A 22,969-nucleotide genomic window follows, 5' to 3' on the forward strand; every position below is an offset into this window, starting at 1 on the left:
GCAGAAGTTCAAATCTGTGGAGTTGCATGACTTGTGGGTGTTGAGGGAACTAAATTGTTCAGTTGTGCCTGTTGCAGTGCAAGTGTCGAAGCTGATTGCTTGGTCTCTGCTAGTAGTGGGGTTGGCTAAACTCAATGTTGATGGTGGTTGGCTTGGTAACCCAGGGATGTCTGGCGGGGGAGGTATTGTTCGGAATGCACAGGGTCATGTACTTGGGGGTTTTGCTGATTGCTATGGACAAGCTACCAACATAATTGCTTAATGCCGAGCCTTTATTGATGGTCTTCGTCTATGTCAACAATTGGGTTTGAGGGATTTTTTGGTTGAGTCGAACTCAAGTGTTGTGGTGAGTTGGTTTATTTCGGGGGCTTGTAATTATTGGTATTTATGGAATTTTTGAGAAGAAGCCCACTCTATTATTTCTTCTCTTAACATTCAGTTTAGGCATGTGTTTAGAGAAACAAATATGGTGGCAGATTTTTTAGCTAAACATGGGGCTAATGGAGGGACTTGGGATTTCTTTGGGGAGGAGTTTGGTTTGGGGAGGCTTAGGGATCTTATTTGTACAAATAGATTGGGTATTCCTTATGTTAGACGTTAGGTGATATTTTTTGTTTTGATTGGGACTTTGGTTGGGATTATTGTTGTAATTATGGTCGTTCTTTTGCCTGAGTGAGTGTTTTTATTAATAAATGGAGGGTCGCCCTCCTTTTCTTTTTTCTTTTTCTTTTTAAAAAAATAAAAAGTCTTGTTGATGTCACGTAGAGATTCATATAGTTTATAATTATCTAGCTTCCAAGTGCTTTGTCATTGAAACTACCAGAAAATGACGGCCATACGGGGGAGGAGGGGAGTGAGGAGAAGGGAAAGGGAAGGTGGTATGGGAGGAAGGAGCCTTCCCTCCGTTCATGGGATAAGGCTGGGGGATGGGCTCTCAGAGAAGCAGCGTGAGTGAGTGAGTGAGTGAGGAGGGAGAAGGTAATTGTAGTTAGTTGAAGTTCTAATTGACGAGATTAAAATCTTAAGCTCCATTATCAAGACCATCAACAACGTTGAGCTACGCCACCCCCCCCCCAAAAAAAAAAAAATTTCGGCCTAAAAAACCCATATTAACGATGGTAAATAAATAAATAATCCACACGGTTATTAAATCGAATCATTTCTTAAACACCATTCATTAGAATTCCAAGACAAAGCAGGTTTACCAAAGTCAAGAGGGAAATCTTTCAATGAAAGGTGCTGGGGGCCACACAGCCTCTGCTTTTGTAAATGTGCAGCTGGTGTTGAATACAAGTTAGTCAAGTAATCAGTATCACATTGTAATACCAGTCCAGAGTAATATATTTGTATAAAGTATTATGTACAGGAATGCCTATGTCTATCTTAAGAGAACTGGATTCGATGGCTTTGCTCTTTTCTCTGCTTGGTGGATAACTACATTCAACTGGCCACAAACGCAAAGAAATCTGAGAAAGTTGGAAATGAGAGAGAGTGTGGCTTGCCTAAAAAATGTTGGAGTGACAGTCACCTAAAATGAGAAGCTTCGAGTCTGCCGATAGAACTCTGCGGAAGTTGGTGCAATTTTGAGAGTCAATAGGGAGCAGCAGCTTCGGCAAAGCTGTGTCACGAAACAATTTATTCATCTTCCTGGCGTATAAGATTTATTTCTTGGCCAACAAGAGCTTGTCCCCTGCTATTGGCAAAATAAAATCTTATCAGCATGCGCATGTCATCCGGTTATTTGAACAAGCATTCAACGATGTAATCAAATCAAGTGTTGGTAAGAACAGGATACATCAACTCCTGCAGATCTTTGAAAATTGGTTTCAACAAGTTGGGCCGTAGATGAAATAAAGCAATTGTATTTTTCATAAGGCTTTCATATCCCGTACGAATACAAGGCATGCAACCATTGGTGAACAGCTTCCCAAAGCTTATCCTTTATATTAAGGTACAGATTTTTTTTTTTTTTTGATGGGTAAAGATACAGATTTAAGTCATTCTGAAGTTCAATTTGAACTTCAAGTAAGTTTAACATTGAGAAGTTCAACTTTCTTTAAGTTCAAGGACATCAACTTTTTTTTCTACTCATGAATTTGAAAATGAGAAATGCTTTGGGTCCCGAAGCTGTGTCCCGAATTCCTTTTTTTTGTTTTTTTACTTAGTGATTAAGGAAGTGTTTTTTAATGATGTTGTAAATTTTTTATTTTTTTTAAAAATGTTTATGATGATTAAAAAAATACATGAAAAAAAAGAAAAGAAAAATAAAAAAATAAAATACACTTTTGGGACACATTTTCGGATTACTTTTTTGGTAGCCGTAGCAGTTCTCTTTGAAAATAGATACTCTTCACTTTTCTTTTTATATGGCAATAGGAACATACCCGCGTTAAGCTGGTCACCTTTAAACTTTCCAGTGAGTCAGCAAGCTCCACTTGCTTTGATGCAGTTGCAAGCAGTGCCTGCAAACAATGACAAAATACAATCAACGTAAGAAAAATTTCTTGAGCAGGACCTATATTCTTCAAAATTACTCGTGACTGAGGGAAGGTATTTTACTTTCTTTGTCTTCTGCAAGTCATATTCAATTGATTTAATACGAATTAAAGATTCCTGAAGCATATCCTCCTTCTCTGGAGGAATTTTTGTAGGTTTGTCAACCAGCTCGTTTACCAATTTTTCTAAATGTTGCAGCCTTTGCCAGAGCGGATCCTCTTTGATTAAAAGTGAATTGAGCTGCTCTTGAGATCTTGAATCAGAAAAATGGGGCTTGCTATGTGTTACTAACTGTTCGTCTGGATGCCGAACTGCAAAAACTCTTTGCAACGCAGGTAGTACTAGATATACACATGCTAACATCTTCAATGTGACATGAAACATTAAATTTGTTAAATATGGAATGAACTTCTTCAACGGCTTTCTATGGGTACTGTTGTTGGTTGGATCACCTGTCACAAGCACCAAGCTAACTAAGAGCATGTAAAAGCTCATTGCAATAACAAGTGTTGTAAGACAAGATCTATATATAAACTTCTGCACCGAGGAAGAGAGAGAGACAAAAAATGATGAGAGTCATCTTTCATACTAAATAAACCGACTTATGCTATAATGACAACCTCTAACAACTTCATTAGCATTTTGTCCCAGCCATCAGATCGAGCCCTTGAAGAAACTAAATTGCATATTTACTAGGTTGCATCAAATGCAACACACATAAACCGTATTCTTGGTCTGGCTCATTTAATTACAGGACAGTCGTTCCTTTTGTTGTAACTACATGTTACTCTTTCATTAAGCTTCCATCACAGGATTATGTATGGGCAATGTCCCATGCTACCTGTAGGTTCGATTTGAAGAAAAATCTTTAATGCGTTGGTATCCGTTTATGGTACATATGAAACAATTCAACAACGAATCCTCTCCTCCTAATTAAAGAACTTCAGCTGACATCCTAGCCCAAAAATACGGATGGACTCGAGAAAAATCTAGCTTGGCATAGACTGACGAAACCCAATGGCCCCGCAAGTCGTAAGTGAGCCTAGACAACAGGGCAGAGGTTACCCGACACGTCACTACTTACTATAGTTGCTTTAATATGACATTTACAGCTGGATGCAGAAAGTAGGAAACAGCTGAAACCCTGCCTCTAGTAAATTTTAGTGGGTATGGAAAATCATTGCCATAAAAGTCAATCATGAATATCATTTGCTGTACACCAATACCAAAGAAAACCAATGGAAGGCTTTACTAGTGGAAGACATGCTGAATGATAACCTACTTGTTGAACTGGTATTTTCGACCCTTACTGGTTCAACTAAGTTGCAGCTAGATGCCGGGTCGCCCAACCTTCGCTGAAACATATAGGCACAAAGCAAAGAGTTATTTATTGAGAAGTAAAGAAGAGTTACTACAAATGACTTGATGTATTTGCATATGTAATAGTGTACACAGTTCAATATTCACATCAAGTGATAATGATCAAATGGCACACATAAGAAAGTGTATACTCGTGGAACTCGTACAAATAATTTGCATGGATTACTTCATCCCCGAAACCATCTGGGAAGATATAAATGATCAAATGGATTAAATGCCTCTTATATAGGTTAGCTCATGTGTTTTCTATATAATGTACTCCTTCCATAAAAACAGTTGTCATTCCATTTTTGCCTCACCAGTTATTTTTTTCCATTGTCAAAAATCCAAGTTAAAGAAATGTTCATCAAATTGTTTACAAGTTAAAGAAATTTATTTACATAGGGGCTATACTCCGAGTAGATATATGGTAGTTAGATGGGAGAGGAATTACACGTCACTTCCTTGAATTTGTACTCTACTGACAAAATGTACCGATAAAGGTGTATGTCTTTCAATAACAGCATTTTATCTGGATCAGGCCTGGTTCTAGAGCTTAGATTTAGAGAAAGATAGACACAACATGCGGGCCTTGTAATGTTATTTACCATTTAATGAGGCTCAGGAGACTTACTCAAACGGTAATAAATCTCACATATTGTGTCTGCCTCTCCAAATTTGAGCACTAGAACTCGGACAGGAATTCTAAGAACCTCAATCCATTTTATCTCTTCCATTAACAACCAACATTGATTGCTATGGCCCAACCCAACGAGCTAGTTGAATGATTTGCTACTAAAGAAAATCCATGAGCGAACCAAAGAGCAAGCGAGTTCTTTGTGTTCAAAAGAATCAAAACAAATAGCCTCACGTAATAATCTCTTGTTTGGGAGTTCAAAAATAGATGCTATTGAAATAAGAACTCGTATGATCAATTCCATATAATGAGGGTTGTTGCAGAAAGCAGTCAGGACAATGAAAAGATCAAACAATGAAAGTTAATGAAGAAACCAGTAAGGAAAGAGAAAACTGACTTTCAGAACATTCATTTCGTGACAACGTGGCGCCAACTGCCTGAAGCCAGAAGCACTTGGCGGCATGTCCAATCCTGAGGTAGCAAAAGATATTTCACTACATGCAACCTGAAAAAAGAAGAAACATAATGTAACAACACGGTATACGACAATAAGATGATAGGAGACGGTTTGAGATGTTAACATATCTATCGGTCACCTTGGAGGCTGATAAGCTGACCTCTGAATCGTTAAAGTCACAGGACCTTTTAATCCCTCTCGAAAACATTGCTTCGCCAGCATGAACCAGCTGCAAATAAAAGTAGACAAGGGATGAATCAAGTTTTCAGACATGACACTCCGTGAAGTGCCAGGGGATTAGTTTTGAAATTCAGTTTTCCTCAAATATCAATGATTATGTGTGCTGTAGTCCTCTGATTAGGAACATACTTTCATTATTTTTGAATCACTCCAAGGCCCCTTGTCAGATCTAAGACACCCGCCTTCATTCTGGCATGAGCAACTTCCACCGAGAAAATCTGGTAGCTGGCTGTTCATAAATGCTCAAATGTTGTTGTTACCAAAACACTATATTTGTAATTTGAGAAATGATTAGTACACGGACCCATTGCAACGAACAGTAAAAGTTTTTGTGACTAGTCCGTGTTTTCCCCGTGAAATGGGTCCGTGTCTGTAGCATGATTCTTGTAATTTAACATAAAAGACAAACTTCATGATAGGTGGTAAAAGTCAAGAGGGAATCCCGACCTTGCGTCTATTGCCTCTAACAACTTATTTTGGTATTTGTTGCCTAAAACCTGTGGAATCAATGACATCCGCCTATGATTAATACAGCCTCCAAAAGTCAAGGAACTTAAAAAGTAACATAAGCACTCATACATGTATCTTTGCTGTAGTCCTGGGGTCTAGAAAACCTTTTGCTGTATTCCATAGTAATTTGAACCCACTACCAGCATTAACAATGAACATCTGATGTAATGTCTGTAGAAATCGAAATATCAGAAACGATTTACGGATGCAAACTTCAAGAATTCAGATACCATATTGTTTTAATTTCATATACTATTAAACCACCTCAGGATAGTTATCCCCATCAATTTTCTGCATGCGCGTAACAAGATCATGGGCAACCTTGCCAAAGTTTACCCAGTTCTGGAAAAGAAATAGGGCAATGAGAAGCAATGACATTGTTTAAACGCATACATTATACAGAAGCGTGATGATATAATTATAATGAGCTAAGAAATTACCAGACCGTGCACATCAAGTATTGTTGTTGTGGAATCTATGTGTCTCCTGGCAGCAATAGAACATGCAGGGAACTTCTGACTGAAGACCTTCTCAAACCCCTGAACATGATATTTCAAAAACCGGTCCACCGTGGTGATATTCATCAGCTTGCTAGGTTCAATTTTGCCAAGCCTTTCAATATAAACAGGTCGTCCCCCTCTGTCTACACCATGGTAACCATGTGGATACCAACACTGAACTTCTTCATATTCATGATATACAAAATCCTGACATAAATCATTCCAATGCAGAACCTTTTAGAACTGGAAACATTAAAAAAAACGATTAACACAACTGGTAGTCCAGGAAAAACTTTCAACCGTACAAACAAAGAAGGATAAAGCCAGACCAAATTTGCAAGCCTCAAAGCCCATTCGGGGTCCTGATATTGGTGAAGACTTTTTTGGTTTCTAGTGGCCGCATTGTTGCCACATGGAAGAAGATGATTCCTTCATGTTTAATGTGGTGCTTATGGTTGGAAAGGAATGGCTGGTGCTTTGAAAATAAGTAACGTTCGTGGGAGCACTTAGGAAGTTTTTCTTTAGTACTTTGTGTATTTGGACTAAAGCTCCTTATATTGAATGGATATAATCTCCATGATTTGTTTTGAGTCTATTCTAGCTCCTAGCTTGTGTTTAGATGTTTTCTCTCTAGACTGTCCATTTACTAGTCAATAAAATCTTCTTATTACTTAATAAAAAAACATCCATCTTATCAAATTATCATTACAGCAGATCAAATACTACAGAGGAAAGGGATACCATGATGATATCTTACCTGTAACAAAGAATCTACTCCATTCTCTTTCCTCCAGTTAATCATTTCAGCCCACATATGGAAAGTTTTATCCATATCAAACTTTCTTGCCTTTAGAAACCTGTAGCAAGGAAATCCCGTTCTATAATGAAATGGAATAAACAGGAAGATAGAACATAGCATGCCCAAAGAAACTATTGTATGAAAAACTAATTACGCAATTAATATATTTTGATTCTAATGACAGAGTTATTAGCAAAACTGCAACACAATATGGTTAAGAATGCTAATTAAAAAAATATAGATGGTTAAGAATATGTTAAGATGTTTTTTCCCAATATTCAGACTCAATATTATCGTTTCCTCTGCGCTGTTCACTTCTGCATCTGTATAATCCAGCAAATTGAACAAAATCTATATTTTTACTGACGATACTCGGTTCTCGAGTTCCAAGTTTCTCACAATATAAAGCGGCCCAGGCTTATGCATAAAGCGATAACTGCGTTTAAAATTCAAGTCGATTTAACATCTAAAGATTTAACGCGCCACTGTACAAATAATAATATCGTTAGAATGTCTCGAATAATGCTCAGATATACGAACTAATGAATAGAAAATTTTAGCTTTCGTTACGCGATGATTCGTTTACCGCAGCAAAGTGTGGTAATCATCGTGGCGAGGCGGGAGCAGATCTTTCGCAAGCAATGCATCTCGGAATGCGTTAACAGCAACTTCTTCCTTGGGGTCCCGGACATCGTGGATCGAGATCGATGCGAATCGGCAATCGGCTACCACCCGTTTCCCGCGTTTCTTGAGGGATTGTGAGAACTTCGTGGAAGCACTCATTGCCTTTTTCTTCAGAGATCTACCCCGAACACTTCGCCTCTCGTCCTCCGACGCAGTCTCGGAATCACAACCACTTTTGCCCTTCCCGTCTTCTCGAACGGAAGCCACTTCTCCTTAATTCAAAACCAAACAAAATAGCAACCGAGTTGAGCTTTTCAATATTCCAAACTCATTTGATCTAAATATGATTTCGTGCAAAATAATAAATAAATGTACCAGGCATTGTGTCAAAAATACTCTCAGAATCCAAATTTCAGATCAAAATCTGCTGTAAACAAGAAAAAAGGATAAGAATTGGGATAAGAGCTGCGTCGGCTTTTAGCTCAAGATTTCGAAATCGTCAAGATTCTCAGCGGATGCCCCATGGCAAAAGACAAACTTCCTGACAGAACAAAAAGGAGAATCAGAGAATTCCCCACGATCGAGCTGAGAGAGAGAGAGAGGGAGCTGAGGAGGCGTAGGACAGGTCGTTGTCAAAGACGTTAGCGTGCAACGGCCGCTTCAGCCTTTTTGTATATATTATTAACGCCGGCTATTTGGGTTGACTCCTGCAATTTTTCGTTTGTTCCCTCCAGGAGAGAGGGAGTACGTCCATGTCACGGCACACTTGTTCCAGGCCAGGTGGAGGTAGGTGATACCGTGACGGTGCTGGTACGGTGAAAAGCTAACCCTCACAAATCATATGCACAATCGCTTTCATAATCCTTTATATAATTTATGGATATTTTTATAAAATAATTTATAAATTTGTATAGTTGATTCATTTTAAACAAGGGTGCTGTACTATACCGTCCGCTGGCGTATCTCTAATGTAAATTATATTTATTTATTTTAAATATTTTTAAATATTTAAAAAAATATTAATTAATAGTCATTTTTTTAATTATTAAAAAAATTAAAAAAATAAAATAAAATATATGAGATGTCAAATTGATGAGACAAACTAGACGGCAGAATATTATTTTTATTTATAGAAATATCCTTAATTTTAAACATAATTATATAAAGAATTATAAAAGGTATTGTATTAAGGTTAGCTTTAATCGTACGTGTATCGTTACTCATATATATATATATATATGATGGGACATGTGTATATTTAATTTTATAGATAATTTAACTTTTTGGCGAATGAGAGAATTATAAAGTAGATGTTGCAGTATTTATAAAAATAGTAGTAATATTTTGAGTAATATTAAATAATTAATAGATATTGTGGCATTTATTTTATATGCTTGTCTTTCTTACTTTAAATTTTGTAATTTTTATAATAATATTTAGAAAACTTGGTCTAGTAGTAATAAGGGGAATTTGATGAATTTTGTTGGCAAAATAAATGTATTCATTGAATTAAGGCCACCTGTTATTAGGATTAAGATTTTCTATAATAAATATTTTTAATAATTAGGTAAAAAATAGACAGATATCTAAATTTCAAAATATGTAATGTTTCTCACAATAGTAGTATTGTTCTTAACATTAAATCCTATTAGTAAGAGAGCCCTAGCACACCATTCGCTCTTTTCATTTTCTTTCTAGAGCAACTTCCCTCAAAAAACCTAGACTAGATCAGGAGGGGGTTTGGAGCTTGGGCTCCTCCCTCCTTCATCCCTCATTCATCTTCACTTTAGTTTTTTCTTTTATTTTTTCTAGTTTTGTGTGTTTTTCTTTTAAATTAGGGCGAAATGTCGATCTGTTGTTCTCTAGAGCGACCACCACGTGCCCTATCGCAAGATTCTCAAGGTGCTAATCCTTTATACGGGCGAATAATCTCATCAAATGAAGCGGAGTGTGAGTTGCACACGCGGAATTTCTGAGACCAGGGCCATCGATTTCTTCAGGCTCAATTGTCCGCTGTACTTCCAGGGTGGCGCGTGCAAGATTCTCAAGGCGCTAATCCTTCAGACGGGCGAATAATCCCGTCAAATGAAGCGGAGTGTGAGTTGCACGCGTGGCATTTCTGGGACCAGGGCCATCGATTTCTTCAGGCTCAATTGTCCGCTATACTTCCAGGGTGGCGCGTGTCCCTCACTAGCCACCATAGTCCATGTGTTTACTCTTTTGATTTCCTCTAAGGTTGAAAATGCAGATCTACATCTTTTCAAGCTGTATTTTACTATTTTCTCATGTATCATTTACGATTTTGGTTATTTTCTTTGTTTTAGGTTAATAATAAAAGAGAAATAGTCTCTTGGACATTTTGTCCATGGAGTGAAAGTCTTCTCCTCCTCTGGAGGGTGGGGTTTGAAATCTCTGCTTTAGGTAGAGTGTAGTCTCTCAGACAGTTTTGTCTATAGAGAGTTTCTAGAAGTTAAGACCATACTAGTCACAAACGAATTTATGTACTAGTAGAGCCTCAACCGTGAATAGTTAGCATGTAATCTGGATTTTTTCTTGTATGTATCAGTCACAGCTGTAATTTCGTTTTCATGAATGAATGAAGTCTATTTCCTGTGTCATCCAAGCCAATTAATTTTCAAGAGCTAATTAATTTGATTTGATTTTCAAGACTATTTGCTATGGAATTTATACTGATTATCAAATCATGCGCGCTTGCTTCATTTTCAAGCCTAACTTCATTTAGAAGGAGAGGATGAACTGCTCTTCTAGCAATTTTTAAGATCCAAAAGTTAGGATTACTCCAGATTTTGCTATTCTCAATTATACATATATACCTACTAATGTAATACATTTTAAGTGACTATTTATTTAAGTGATAGACATATAAAACTACTTGAAAGTTATCACAATATCAACGAGTTTGACTAAAGATTATAAATTTTAAAATGATGAGTAGTATTACTCATATAATTGTAAAATGTGACTCGTAATAGTAACACCGATGATCCAACACCCTTATCCTACTTCAACCGTCCATTCTTATGTATCCTAAGAAGTTCAATCGATCTATGACAAGTTAATAATGTTCATAGATGATCATCAATGTTTTCTCAGTCATAATAGTGCTAAGTTGGTGAAACTGTATCTTTCCCTCGAATGAATGATTGAAATTGTCTTCCTGTCGAAGAAGGATAAGGAACGAACAGAAAGTAATATGCTTCAAAGCTTCGCAGTTCATTTCAAAATAACAACAATAAAGCAATCTAAGGTCAGAACTTTGGTCAAAAAATCATATTAGAAAGGAACTAAAAATATTTAGGAGAAATGTTTGGTTTACAAAAAGATTTCACAAACTAAAACGCATTAACTGAGGTGACTCGTTATGATATATTTGATTATATTTTTTATAAGGGTTAAATACTTATAAGGGTTATATGATTGCTCTTTTCTCTTTTAATCGTGCAAGTTTTCCTTTTATTCGGCACTAATTTATCTCCGTTAATTCTTATTTGATTATAATTTGTTATATATATATAGTCTTTATTTATTTTATAGGAAAGTGGTTTTTGATATTTTTATTTCTATCCTTGTAATTCCTAATTAGTTTTCTTTCTTTGTATAAGATATTCATCCGCCATATATGAGAGTAATCAATAAACTTGAGATACTGTCTTCTTCTTTTTCTTCAAATAAAACTTTGATCAAATCAATCCATTCGTTAAAAAATGGTTACAAATCTGTTAAATTGTTATGTTATCACCAATGAAAGACTATCATATATCATTTAAAAATTAAAAAAAATTATATTAATACTAAAATTATAAAAACATTTCAATGAAACTGGAATTTCGAGAACTTTGGACGAAGTCTCATGTGTATGTTAGATGAAGAATAATAAGTAAAGAGGTTGCCGTGGAAAGTCCGAAATGGGTAATTAAGTGACACATTTGACATGACATGTATATATAATATATGTATTTATGTGTGTATGTATAGGTGAAAGCGAGAGAGGGCGGTCGCATTCGGAGATCTAGAAACCGTTGACATGTTAAAACACAAAAAGGTCAAAGTGCTGGTCCCTAAAAATTAAATAAGCAGCCCATAAATTTTTAAGAGGTCGGGACTGTGGTAGATTATAATACGCGGTTGGGTTGGGCGTTTTTCATGCACGTGGTTATTTTGTCGTGAGTAATAATAATTTTTATTTAATTTTTATCTTATTATTAATATGTGATATATTTATCATAAATAATTTTTTATTATTTAATTATGATAATACGTCACATCTTATATATAAAATAAAAATAAAATAATAGTATAATATATAGACTTTTTCGATTTTACGGCGCCACTCTCACTTTTTTCTACAACTTTCTTATTTGGTGTGGTCATCTTTTTCTTTTCTTTTTTTTTGGTTCAAATAAATGTGTACGTTCTAACTTTATGTTTTATGGGCAAGTTTCACACATTTTGTACGTCCTAACAAAAATCTCATCGAGGTATAATAAAAAAGTAAAAAGGCAAAATTGAGAAGCAAAGCTATGCATCGTGCGGCACATAAAACATGACTTTGCACAAAGACTATATTAGTGGGCAATTTTTTTACTGTTTATGTAAACAATACATTAATTATAACAAAAAGTTACCTTCTTTTTTATTGGGTGCAATCTTTGTGTGTTTATCGTTTACGTAAAGCTAGATTCGGTCTTTCTTTTTTAGTTATTTGAACACTAAGATGAAAGTTGTCGCGAAGGCGATTAATACAATGATAGAATGATATGGAACATATTATGTTGAAGCATAAAATCCGGCATAATATCGTCCAATAGGTTGGAACGAGAGTAAGATTCATCCACACGGTGGTAACTTGGGGTTCAATGGTACGGTTCAAAGTCTATAGTGGCGGTTTGGGTGATGGTACGGTTCTCATATGTACATTCATAATAGTAAATAGAAAAAGAATGCAAGAAATGTAAATAGAGAATGAAATGCAGATTTACGTGGTTCGATACAATGTCTATATCCACGGATTATTTAGAAGATAAATCTACTATGATAAGAGTATTTTATAGTCTCTCATATGTCTTTGTACAATAAAAATTAGAGACCTCTTTAGCCTAAATAATGTAAAAAGAATAGCATCCATCATTGCTAGGTTGAAGATGATGCCTCCTTGAAGGCCCCCAGAAGTCACCATTTTCTTTCCCCGCCAAATTCCCATTTTATTAAGCCTCTGTTAGTGGTTGATAAAGAATTTGACTTTATGTCACTTCATCCACTTTTTCACGTTTGACTTTCATTGCATATCTACCATCCTTCATCAACCTTAGTTTCTTGTCTTGTCTCTTTTCTCATATTTTTCACTTTCACCCTGAGATTACGTTTTGGTGGCATGGGTATGATGATCTTGGACCTAGTATTTTTACCCTACACATTATTTTGATTGTAGTGGAGATATTAGGGGCCACAAGTTGCAAATATATCACGATTGTTGTAGCGATATATTAGATATACCATGTGGGGTAGACTTTCGATCGTTTTTTTTAAGAAAAATTCTACTCATCATTCTTATATCATATAATTTATTTTTTATCTTTTATTTTTTTTCTTAGTAAACATGTGGTGTAGAGATGATGAGTAAAAGAACTCATTTAATTTAACAAAAATAAAAAAAATAAAATCTGGTATGCAATGTAGGCAAGCTGGATAGAAGAACTCTTCTGATAAACAACCGCCCAGGCTAGATCAATGCTATAGAGGCGGCCATACCTCAAGGGTGGTCAGACCACCCTAATGGACCAATGGATGGTGTGGTTATTTAAAAAAAAATTAAATAAATCTTTGAAAAACAATCTATTGTGAGGTAGCTTTTTGAAAAAATCAAAGCATAGATCCTTAAGCGACACTTCAATAGACAAGGCTATAGTCAACTTCAATTAATTAATCATTTATTATTAATTAAATTTGGTTTTATTGTATCTATGGGAAATGCCACTTTAGTCGCTATCCAAAAGATATACCGATTTTTTTTTTTATACTTTATTGTTAAAGAAATATTTTTAAATAAATTTTTTTAAACGTTTAAAGGGGTTTAAGAAATATTTAAAAAAAAAAATTTGCACTCCTTGATAAAAAAAAATTCGGTAGAGCTCTCGAAAGTCCTAGCACCATCCTTTCTGGGTCATGCTACATCCCTCGCTGGGAGTTCCTGTTAGGGTGTAGTATTATTTTACATGTATTTTGTTTAAGTTATTTTTTATATAGATCTTTTAATATATTTAAATATTTTTAAAAAATAAAATAAATTTAAAACATAATTAAGAAAACACTTTCTTAATCAGAAAGTAAAAAAAAAAAAATTAAAAAATACTTTTTTAATCACGAAGTAAAATAAAAAATTATAAAAAAAATATTTTTTATAATTTTTTATTTTACTTCGTGATTAAGAAAGTATTTTTCAATAATATTATGATTTTTTTTAAATATTTAAAATTATTAAAAAAATTTATATAAAAAAAGACTTAAAAAGATACATAAAAATAAAATGCTAGATCCCAATGAGCGGGAGCCCCAAGTGAGAGATCTAGCATTTTCCATATCTATTATAATAGGTATTATTACTTATTAAATTGACGTGATGCTCGCGCACGTTAATATCATGTTAATCAATGCACAATTTTCATTGTTTTGAAAAAAAAAATAGATAGAATGCACAATTTTCATTGTTTTGAAAAAAAAAATAGATAGACATATGACAATGGCATTACTGCATTAGTTTGTATGCACAAATAGTAGTGGGTGTTGTAACCCAAATATGCATTTTAGGTTGTATTTAGATAGTGAGATATTCTCAGATATTGTGTGAATAATAATAAAAAATAATAAAAAATAATAATAAAATATTGAATAGCAGTGAAGATTAATAAAAAATAAGTAAAAAGTAATAATAAAATAATTAATAATATTAAGGTATTCTAAAAATACCTAAGATGATGCCCGAACCCCTTCAGGCTCCAAGTTTTCACCCCCAAAATATAGATTTTATTGAGTCATTTTTCTTTTCCTACACAGATCTCACCCTCTTTTGTTCAACATGTAACGTGTTCAACATAATAATTAAAATCATGGGCTTTTAAGAGATAATTACTCAAATCCAAAGCAAACACGATGGCTATGCATGATTGATGATACGACACTGTTAATCTTTTGCCTTTTCTTGTAAGACAATACAAACAAATAAGGACAAAATGTGTAAGGCTAACTTACCTTTTCTGATTTTAGTCTTTCTATATATAATACCCAAAACATCTGTCGGTTACAACTTTTCAAAAGAATGGAAATAAATTTACAGTAATGAATGTAAAATTGTATATAGGGGAATTTACGAAAACAGAGTAAAATTAGGAGATTAAAAACGTATCCTTGATTTCTGGAATCTCCAATTGTAACGGCTGCTTTGAATAGCTCATCACTGTATACTTGATTTCAGGGATCATATTTGTCTCGTTACTTTGTGCTTGACTTACGGAATCTGTTTGTTGACTTGGTCTAACACCCCCCTCAAATTAATGGGATCAATATTACTATTAATTTGTCCCGAAGGAATGCAAATCTTGGAGCTGTGTGTCCTTTTGTAAACATGTCCCCAATCTGATAAAATGTTGAGATATGCTTGACTTGGATGTCTTTGTTAATGACTTTTTCACGTATGAAATGGTAATCAACTTCAACATGTTTGGTTCTCGCATGAAACACCGAATTGGAGGCCAAAGCAATGGCTCCAATGTTATCACACCAAATTGTTGGCGTAGATGTAAGATGAACTCCAAGTTCCTTCATTAGCATTCTTATCCAATAAAAGTCAGCCATTGCAATTGCTATGCTGCGGTACTCTGCTTCGGTGCTACTTTTGGACACTATAGGTTATTTCTTTGCTATCCAAGTGATGAGATTAGGGCTAAGAAATATGCCATAACCAATTGTGCTTCGTCGATTATCCGAATTTCCCGCTCAGTTGGAATCACAATAAGCATGTAGGTTAATATCACCGGGTGAAAAATAAAGACCATAATCAATTATACCTTTAAGATATCGAAACACACGTTTTGCAGCAACCCAATGTGGTTCACGAGGACTGTGCATGCACTGACACAGTTGATTTACTGCATAGGCAATATTAGGTCGTGATATTGTGCAATACTAAAGGGCTCCAACTACACGACGATACTCAATTGGGTCCATCAAGAGAACACCTTCTTCAGATGACAATTTTGGTCCTGATGTTGTTGGACAATTTAGAGGTTTAGCACCGCCCATTTTAGTGTTGTCCAGCAGGTCAGTAATGTATCTTGTTTGACGTAGATGTAGGCTGTGTTTGTCACGTGTTGCTTGGACACCTAGGAAGAAACTCAGTTCACCCAAATCTTTAACAATAAATGATTCTTTGAGTGACAAAATGAATGAGTCAATGATAGTGTTGCTTGAGCCGGTTACAACTATGTCGTGCACATATATCAGTACATATAATTTCACAGAATCATTTGCATAGATAAAAAGAGAATAATCAGTAGTAGACTCAACGAAACCATATTCCAAAAGGCATTGAGAGAGACGACGAAACCAAGCACGTGGTGCTTGTTTAAGTCTGTAAAGGGACTTGTGTAATCGGCAAACATGGTCTGGGTAATTTTCATCAACAAATCCCTTAGGTTGCTCCATAAAAACTTCTTCATCCAGTAGCCCATGCAGAAAAGCATTTGAAATATCTATTTGACGAATATTCCAATCAAAGGACATGGCTAAAGCAACAATCATACGCACTGTGATGTGTTTCACCACTGGAGAAAAGGTTTCTCCATAATCAATCACATGTTGTTGATTAAATCCTTTTGCAACCAGACGCGCTTTATAGCGCTCAATACTGCCATCAGAGAGGCGTTTAATTTTAAAGACCCATTTATTTTGAACAATATTCTTACTAAATGGACGAGAACAGAGTGACCAAGTCTCATTCACCATTAAAGCATCAAACTCACGACCTATAGTAGCACGCCATTCTGGAGACGTCACTGCTTGTGCGTAAGTTGTTCGTTGAAGTTTGGTGATCGTTATTGAGAGTACCTGTAGAGGATATCGTGTGGAATAGACAATGAAGTTGGGAAATTTTTTGGGTTTGGAGTTTCCGGTCATTGATCGAGTGGTTACTCTACTAGGTTCAGTGATTGCATTTTCAGTGTGAGTGGATTCAAGGAGATTTTGTGATGCTACGTGAATTGAATGTGAGTGGGTTTCAGGATTTTGATCTTTTGGGTTTTGCAAAAGAGAAATCTGGGAATCTGTTGGAAGATTTTGTGATGCTGCATTAATTGGATTTAAGTGGGTTTCGGTGTTTTGATTTTCTGGGTTGTGCAAGAGAGAAATTTGGAAATTTGAGTGAGTTTCGGTATTTTGATTTTCTGGGTTGTAAGAGAGAGAAATATGAGATTCTGAGTGATTAGTTGTCACAAACTGGTTTGGGTGGGTTTCGGGATTTTGGATTTCATGAGTTCCGAAAGTGAAGGTTGGGATTGATTTGAATTGATGAGAGATGGGTTTTCGTTATTTTCGGGATTTTGAGTGCCAAAAAGAAATGGAGCTGTAATTGAAAATTCTGGAAGAGGCATACCTGGGGTTTCTTCCCTCGTGGAGGCACGTTGTGAAAGGACTCTACTTTTTCTTGGAAAATGTGTTTCATTGAAGATCACATTTCGTGAAATGTACAAGCGTCCCGACTTATAGTCAAAACACTTATACCCTTTTTGTTGACTAGCATAGCCAATAAAAATGAACTCTTTATTACGAAAAGAGAGTTTGTGTTTTTCATATGGTCTCAATAAGGGAAAACATGTAGATCCAAAAATTTTCAAATGTGAATATTTTGGAATTTGTTTATGAAGCATGTAAAAAGGGGTTAAATTGTTTAGCACCTTTGTGGGGAGTCGATTAATGAGATAAACAGACGTAAGAAAAACATATGCCCAATATGTGTTGGGTATGTGAGAACGGGCTAGAAGAGTTAGCCCAGTCTCGACAATATGTCGATGCTTTCGCTCAGCGATCTCATTTTGTTGAGACGTGTGAGGACATGTTAAGCGATGAAAAATCATATTTTCTTGTAAAAAAATTTTAAAAGAGGTGGAAAGAAATTCGCCACCATTGTCCGTTTGAAGTTGTTGAATTTTACAAGAGAATACATTTTCCACAAGTGATTTAAATTTTGTAAAAATATCAAACACCTCATGTTTTGATTTAATGAGATATAACCAAGTAAATTTGGAAAAATCATCAATAAAAAGAACATAATATTTTACTCCACTAACCGAATATATAGGAGATGTCCATACATCTAAATGAATAAGAGCCAAAGGTTGAGAGGATTGGCGAGTCAAGTCACTAAAGGGTAATTGTTTTGATTTCTCTAAAGGACACGATGAGCAAAATCCAGATTTATTCGAAATTGAATCGTCTAAATATTTTGAACGAGACAAATGATTTAAACTAGCTTGAGACGAATGACGTAATCGATCATGCCACATGTCAAGAGTGGTGGACACGCCGAGATTGGCCACAAAACATGAAATTTTATTCTTAGAGTATGTGGTGTCTGGGATGAGATAGAGTCCATTCTCAACTTGCCCTTGGAAGTCGCCCCGTGTTGTTCTCCTTCACAGAAAAATCACTTCCAGTGAGTATGAAATAACAATCATTATCTAAGCAAAAACGATTGATAGAAATTAAATTAGATGACGCATTTGGGCAATGAAGAACATTCGTTAGGTTGAAATTTGAATGTTTTGTTTTGAGAGACGATGTACCCATGTTTTTAATCACCAAACCTGAGCCATTTTCAACCGTTATAGTTTCTCCTTCGTCATAAGGCTGTGATGTTGTGAGATTTGCTGTGTTACTGGTGATGTGAGCATTGGCTCCACTGTCGGCATACCACACCTGTTGAGTATATGAATTGTTTCCTTTAGAAGCCATAGCAGCGAGGTCTGATGGTGGGAGTCGTCCTTGGCAACTGAAATCAAATTTGTGATAACAATCAAGTGCTTTGTGGCCCTTTTTTTCACAGATTTGACAAATAGGCCTATTATCATTGCCGTGTGTGATATTGGTCTGGTTTGTGGAGGAGACTACGTTTTGTTGTGAATGACTTGGTGAGCGAGTCTGAGGAGAGAAGCGCGGCCCTTTTGATGTTTTTATGTTTCCCACTTTTGGAAGTGATGCTGCAAATGCAAAGTTGGTCTCAACAGGTGTGGAGGAATTGGGCGACTCCATCAATGTTTCATAATTGAGCATTTCGGTCTGGAAATCATCAATGGGAAGGACCTTGTCCCTTGATGCGAATGTATAGGCAGTGACAAAGGGCATAAAATGTGGGAGTCCACTCAAGAGGTATGTAATCAAATCCTGTTCGTCTACTAGTTTACCGGCAACAGCAAGTTGATCGGAGATGAGTTTGGCTTCTTCAATATACGCAAGACAAAGTCGATTTCCTTGAGAAATTGTTTGAAGTTTCAGTTCGAGAAAAGCAATCCTTGAACCCGAAGTTGAGGAGAACCGAACTTGGAGTCCCAGACTTGTTTCGAGGTCTCCAAATTAAGAACGGTGGAAACTAGTTTTTCCACAATAGAGGCATATAGCCAACTAGGGGTGAGCACCGACTGATCCGATTAGTGTTTAGGACCGACCCGGCATGCAGAACAAACAAGACGGCCCGACCCGGCCCGAGTTTCATGAGAACACCTTCATTCTGTGGGCGTCGATTATAATTTTAACTAGTGAAATTATTTGCCCATTTTATAGAGGAATTATGTACAAAGACAAAAGCAGAGAGAAAGCGAGAGTGAGAGGAGGAAGTCGAAACGAAACCTAACCGTCGAGTCATCGTTGCAGCTGCGTTCCTGGAGTGGGAGAGCTCGCCATGGTTGCAGATGCGTTCCTGGAGTCATTGCTGCGTGGATCCCGCTGGCTCTAGCCGTGGCACTCGCGAGTGATGGTGACAATGGTGGCCCCGTGATGAAATGGGTTCTCCTCTCAGGTGCTGCGTTTGTTGCTTTCATGTTGGTTTTCATTGGACCCGCGATTAGGGCTGCAAACGGGCCGGTCCGGTCCGGTTCGGCGATGGACCGAAAATTTTCGGTCCATTATTTTTCCAGACCGGACCGGACCGAACACCCAAAGGGACCGGACCGGACCGATAGCTATCGGTCCGGTCCGGTCCAGTCGGTCCGCCCTTTTTTTTTTTTAAAAATTAATAAAAAATTTTATTTAAAATACTAAATTAAATTAAGTGACTTATTAATGTGGATTATGTAACAAACTCAATAAAAAAATATTTTATATGGTCAATAATAATAAATTAGATGAAAATTATATTATTAATTTATATAATTACTATATAATTAACTAATTGATATTATATATTTATTAATTTATAGAATATTAACAAGTGTTAATAGTATATTTAAAATTTTATATTGTTAATAGTGATAGGTTAAATGAAGATATATATAAAATATTGTTAATTTATAGAATATTAACAAGTATTAATAATATATTTAAAAATTTATATTGTTAATTGTACAATTATTATATATAAAATATATATAAAAAATATATATTTTTTAATTTTTCATTCGGTCCGGTCCGGTCCGGTCCGGTTCGGTCCGAAAAAACTGTGGACCGTGGACCGGACCGAATGATTTCGGTCCTCTAAAATATGGACCGGACCGGACCGGTCTAAGTCTCGGTCCGGTCCGGACCGAAACGGTCGGTCCGGTCGGTCCGTTCGGTCCGACCGGACCGTTAATCACCCCTACCCACGATGAAATAGGCATTTTTTGTAGAGCCTTCGATATGGGTTTTATGGGGATTCCTCAATGGTGCTTGGACCGAGCTCCTCACGGTTAATGCAAGCAAGCTCTACTTTTTTTCTTTAATTTAATCGTTCGTTCGTTCGTGTAGTTTATAAGGTTTGATTTTTTTTTTTTTTTTTTTTTTTTTTTTTTTTTTTACCGTGATGAAATGCTTTGTTTTGTTGTTTTTGTTTTTCCAAATCGGCATAAAACTAAGGATTTTCCTTGTGGTTGAACAATGGATCAACAATCTGTTTAACATGCTCCAACTTGTGCTTTAAATCGACTGCAAATGGTTATGAGGACAAAGAGAAATGGGGAGGGATGGCAGCTAGGGTTTGAGATCAATTGTGAAAACGTGTAGTCGGTTTCAGCGGGTTCGACTCGCAAGCTATTTCAAACCGCTTATTCGGGTCGGTTCGGATCAGGTCTTACAGACGGACTGGGTTACGTACTTTTTTGCACAACCCTATAGCCAACTGAGGACGATGTTATCTTACTTAGACCAGCGCGTGTACTCCTGATTTGGGGAGTTATCTGGGAGAGTCTTACTTGGAGCAGGGCTTGATCAATCAACTAGACCAACCATGTCATTGACTCTTCAGGAAAACAAGAAATTGGATCCTTCATATTAGATAATTGGGGCCATCCAATTTTGGGAATTGAGGAGTGGTTTGGGAAGAGGCCATTGAGATTGATGTGCGGAAGCTGTTTTGCAGGATGTTCGTGTTTGGCGTTAGCCTGAGAGGCTCAATATCATGTAAGACAATGCAAACAAATAAGGGCAAAATGTGTAAGGCTAACTTAACTTTTCTGATTGTAGTCTTTCTATATATAATGCCCAAAACATCTGTCGGTTACAATTTTTCAAAAGAATGGAAATAAATTTACAGCAATGAATGTAAAACTGTATACAGGGAAATTTACGAAAACAGAGTAAAACTAGGAGATTAAAAACGTATCCTTGATTTCTGGAATCTCCAATTGTAACGGCTGCTTTGAAGAGCTCATCACTGTATGCTTGATTTCAGGGATCATATTTGTCTCATTACTTTGTGCTTGACTTACGGAATCTGTTTGCCGAGTTGGTCTAACATTTCCCTCATCTGCCAAGGCAAGAATGGTGGGGTGGATGATCAGTTGGAAATTACAACTTCAAAGCTTCAACATACAAAGAGATATTGGTGAAGTTTCTATGCTCATTCCAGCAATCAGCATATTCGTTTAGGAATTTTCTGAGGATGCAAACTGACCTAAGAGTAGAACACAAATTCTTTATAGTTTACACAAATGGTATAATTTGTTGTACATGGCTTAAGAGCATTCATGGGCTTCAGAGGACACACTTGGGGGTAGTTTCTTTTCTTCAAAATCCCCTGAAAATGAAGGGCCTTCAACATCATAAATTGTTACAAGAAAGTTAAAAAAGTGAATGTAATAGTTGTTACTCCAACATCTTTAGCTCTGCTAATGAAAGGCTAGCTATATATATATATATATATATAAATGATTTACATTCTTAAGTCTTTCATGTCTTTCCTTCAGCTAAACTTGCAATTGCCCTTGCCCTCTCTCTCCAATGGGTGCCTTTGATACCAAAAGTGGTAATTCAAAGGGAAAAATGGTGGCTGGGTTATACATGTGAATCACCTGAGATGGTGCATGGGCCAGTCAAAATGTTGGTTTGATGGCTAGCTACAGTGATGCATCGGCGGACGGCAATACAATGATGCGGCATGTGGCTATATTTGTAAGTGGACAGATGGCGGTAAACCCGACATTTTTCTCTAACATAATTGGAGGAAAATGGAGGATTTTGAATAAGAAAAACGGAAATAAAATGTTAAAAAAATGTTGAAGGCTGACAAAATCAATACAAAATTTTGGTTTGGAAAAGTGTGTAAATACATCAACTCAGCCAAAAAGAAAATCTAAAAATATCAAATTTAGATATTTGTATCCTGTCGGAGTTTGGAACACTGATATATGAGTTTTGCTACTCATCATTTTTATACACTACACACTACATATCACACTTTTTTTTTTTAATTTTTTAATTTTTTTTAATTTTTTTTTTTTAGTTTTATTCTTTATAAACTAATTGAATTTTTCTATTCATCATCTATATATCACACATTTGATAAGAGAAAAAAATTAAAAAATTATGTGTAGTATGTGGTGTGAATATGATGAGTAGAATTTTTCGTGACATATGTTTTTTTTTTTTTTTTTTTTTTGAGCAAATTTCGTGACATATGTTAGGAATAGATATTAGATTCCATCTTGAGAAAGAGTTGAAAAAGCTTCATTTCATTAAAATGTTGTGTACATCTCCCATTTTCTGTAGACATTGCTTTAGACAAAAGACTCATTATTTCTATTTTTCGGATGTAAGTATTTTTCAGAACATGGAGAGGATCCTTATGCCGCGGAAGGTTTTGATGGTTG

General features: G+C 35.8%; 1 protein-coding gene across 4 annotated transcripts; it reads right to left on the bottom strand.

Moving 5' to 3' along the window:
• Nucleotides 1-1,134: 1,134 nt before the first annotated feature.
• On the bottom strand, nucleotides 1,135-8,281 carry LOC108989038 (phosphatidylinositol/phosphatidylcholine transfer protein SFH9-like). Of its 4 annotated transcripts, XR_001995771.2 has the most exons (15): nucleotides 7,998-8,281; nucleotides 7,585-7,894; nucleotides 6,957-7,056; nucleotides 6,140-6,406; nucleotides 5,964-6,041; nucleotides 5,769-5,870; nucleotides 5,637-5,686; nucleotides 5,319-5,418; nucleotides 5,089-5,178; nucleotides 4,890-4,997; nucleotides 3,779-3,851; nucleotides 2,560-2,948; nucleotides 2,385-2,462; nucleotides 1,529-1,693; nucleotides 1,135-1,444 (listed from the first exon to the last, which is right to left on the bottom strand). XR_001995771.2 is itself a non-coding variant. In XM_035694372.1 (14 exons), exons 1-14 carry the CDS (start codon nucleotides 8,002-8,004, stop codon nucleotides 1,640-1,642), a joined length of 1,803 nt encoding a protein of 600 aa, XP_035550265.1. In that variant the 5' UTR covers nucleotides 8,005-8,281; the 3' UTR covers nucleotides 1,136-1,639. The 4 variants fall into 4 exon arrangements, 3 of the variants coding, with proteins under 3 accessions (XP_035550265.1, XP_018818027.1, XP_018818026.1); XM_035694372.1 differs by having other exon boundaries at nucleotides 1,136-1,693; nucleotides 7,585-7,891; XM_018962482.2 differs by having other exon boundaries at nucleotides 1,136-1,690.
• Nucleotides 8,282-22,969: the final 14,688 nt, after the last annotated feature.

Source organism: Juglans regia, chromosome 10 (assembly GCF_001411555.2).
Source record: "Juglans regia cultivar Chandler chromosome 10, Walnut 2.0, whole genome shotgun sequence".
NCBI lineage: Eukaryota > Viridiplantae > Streptophyta > Magnoliopsida > Fagales > Juglandaceae > Juglans > Juglans regia.

Coding starts and splice junctions, on each gene's coding strand:
- LOC108989038 (XM_018962481.2), bottom strand. Junction 5,871..5,963: donor ATGGGGATAACTATCCTGAG/GTGGTTTAATAG, acceptor CGATTTCTACAG/ACATTACATCAGATGTTCAT. Junction 4,998..5,088: donor TCAGCTTATCAGCCTCCAAG/GTGACCGATAGA, acceptor TTCTTTTTTCAG/GTTGCATGTAGTGAAATATC.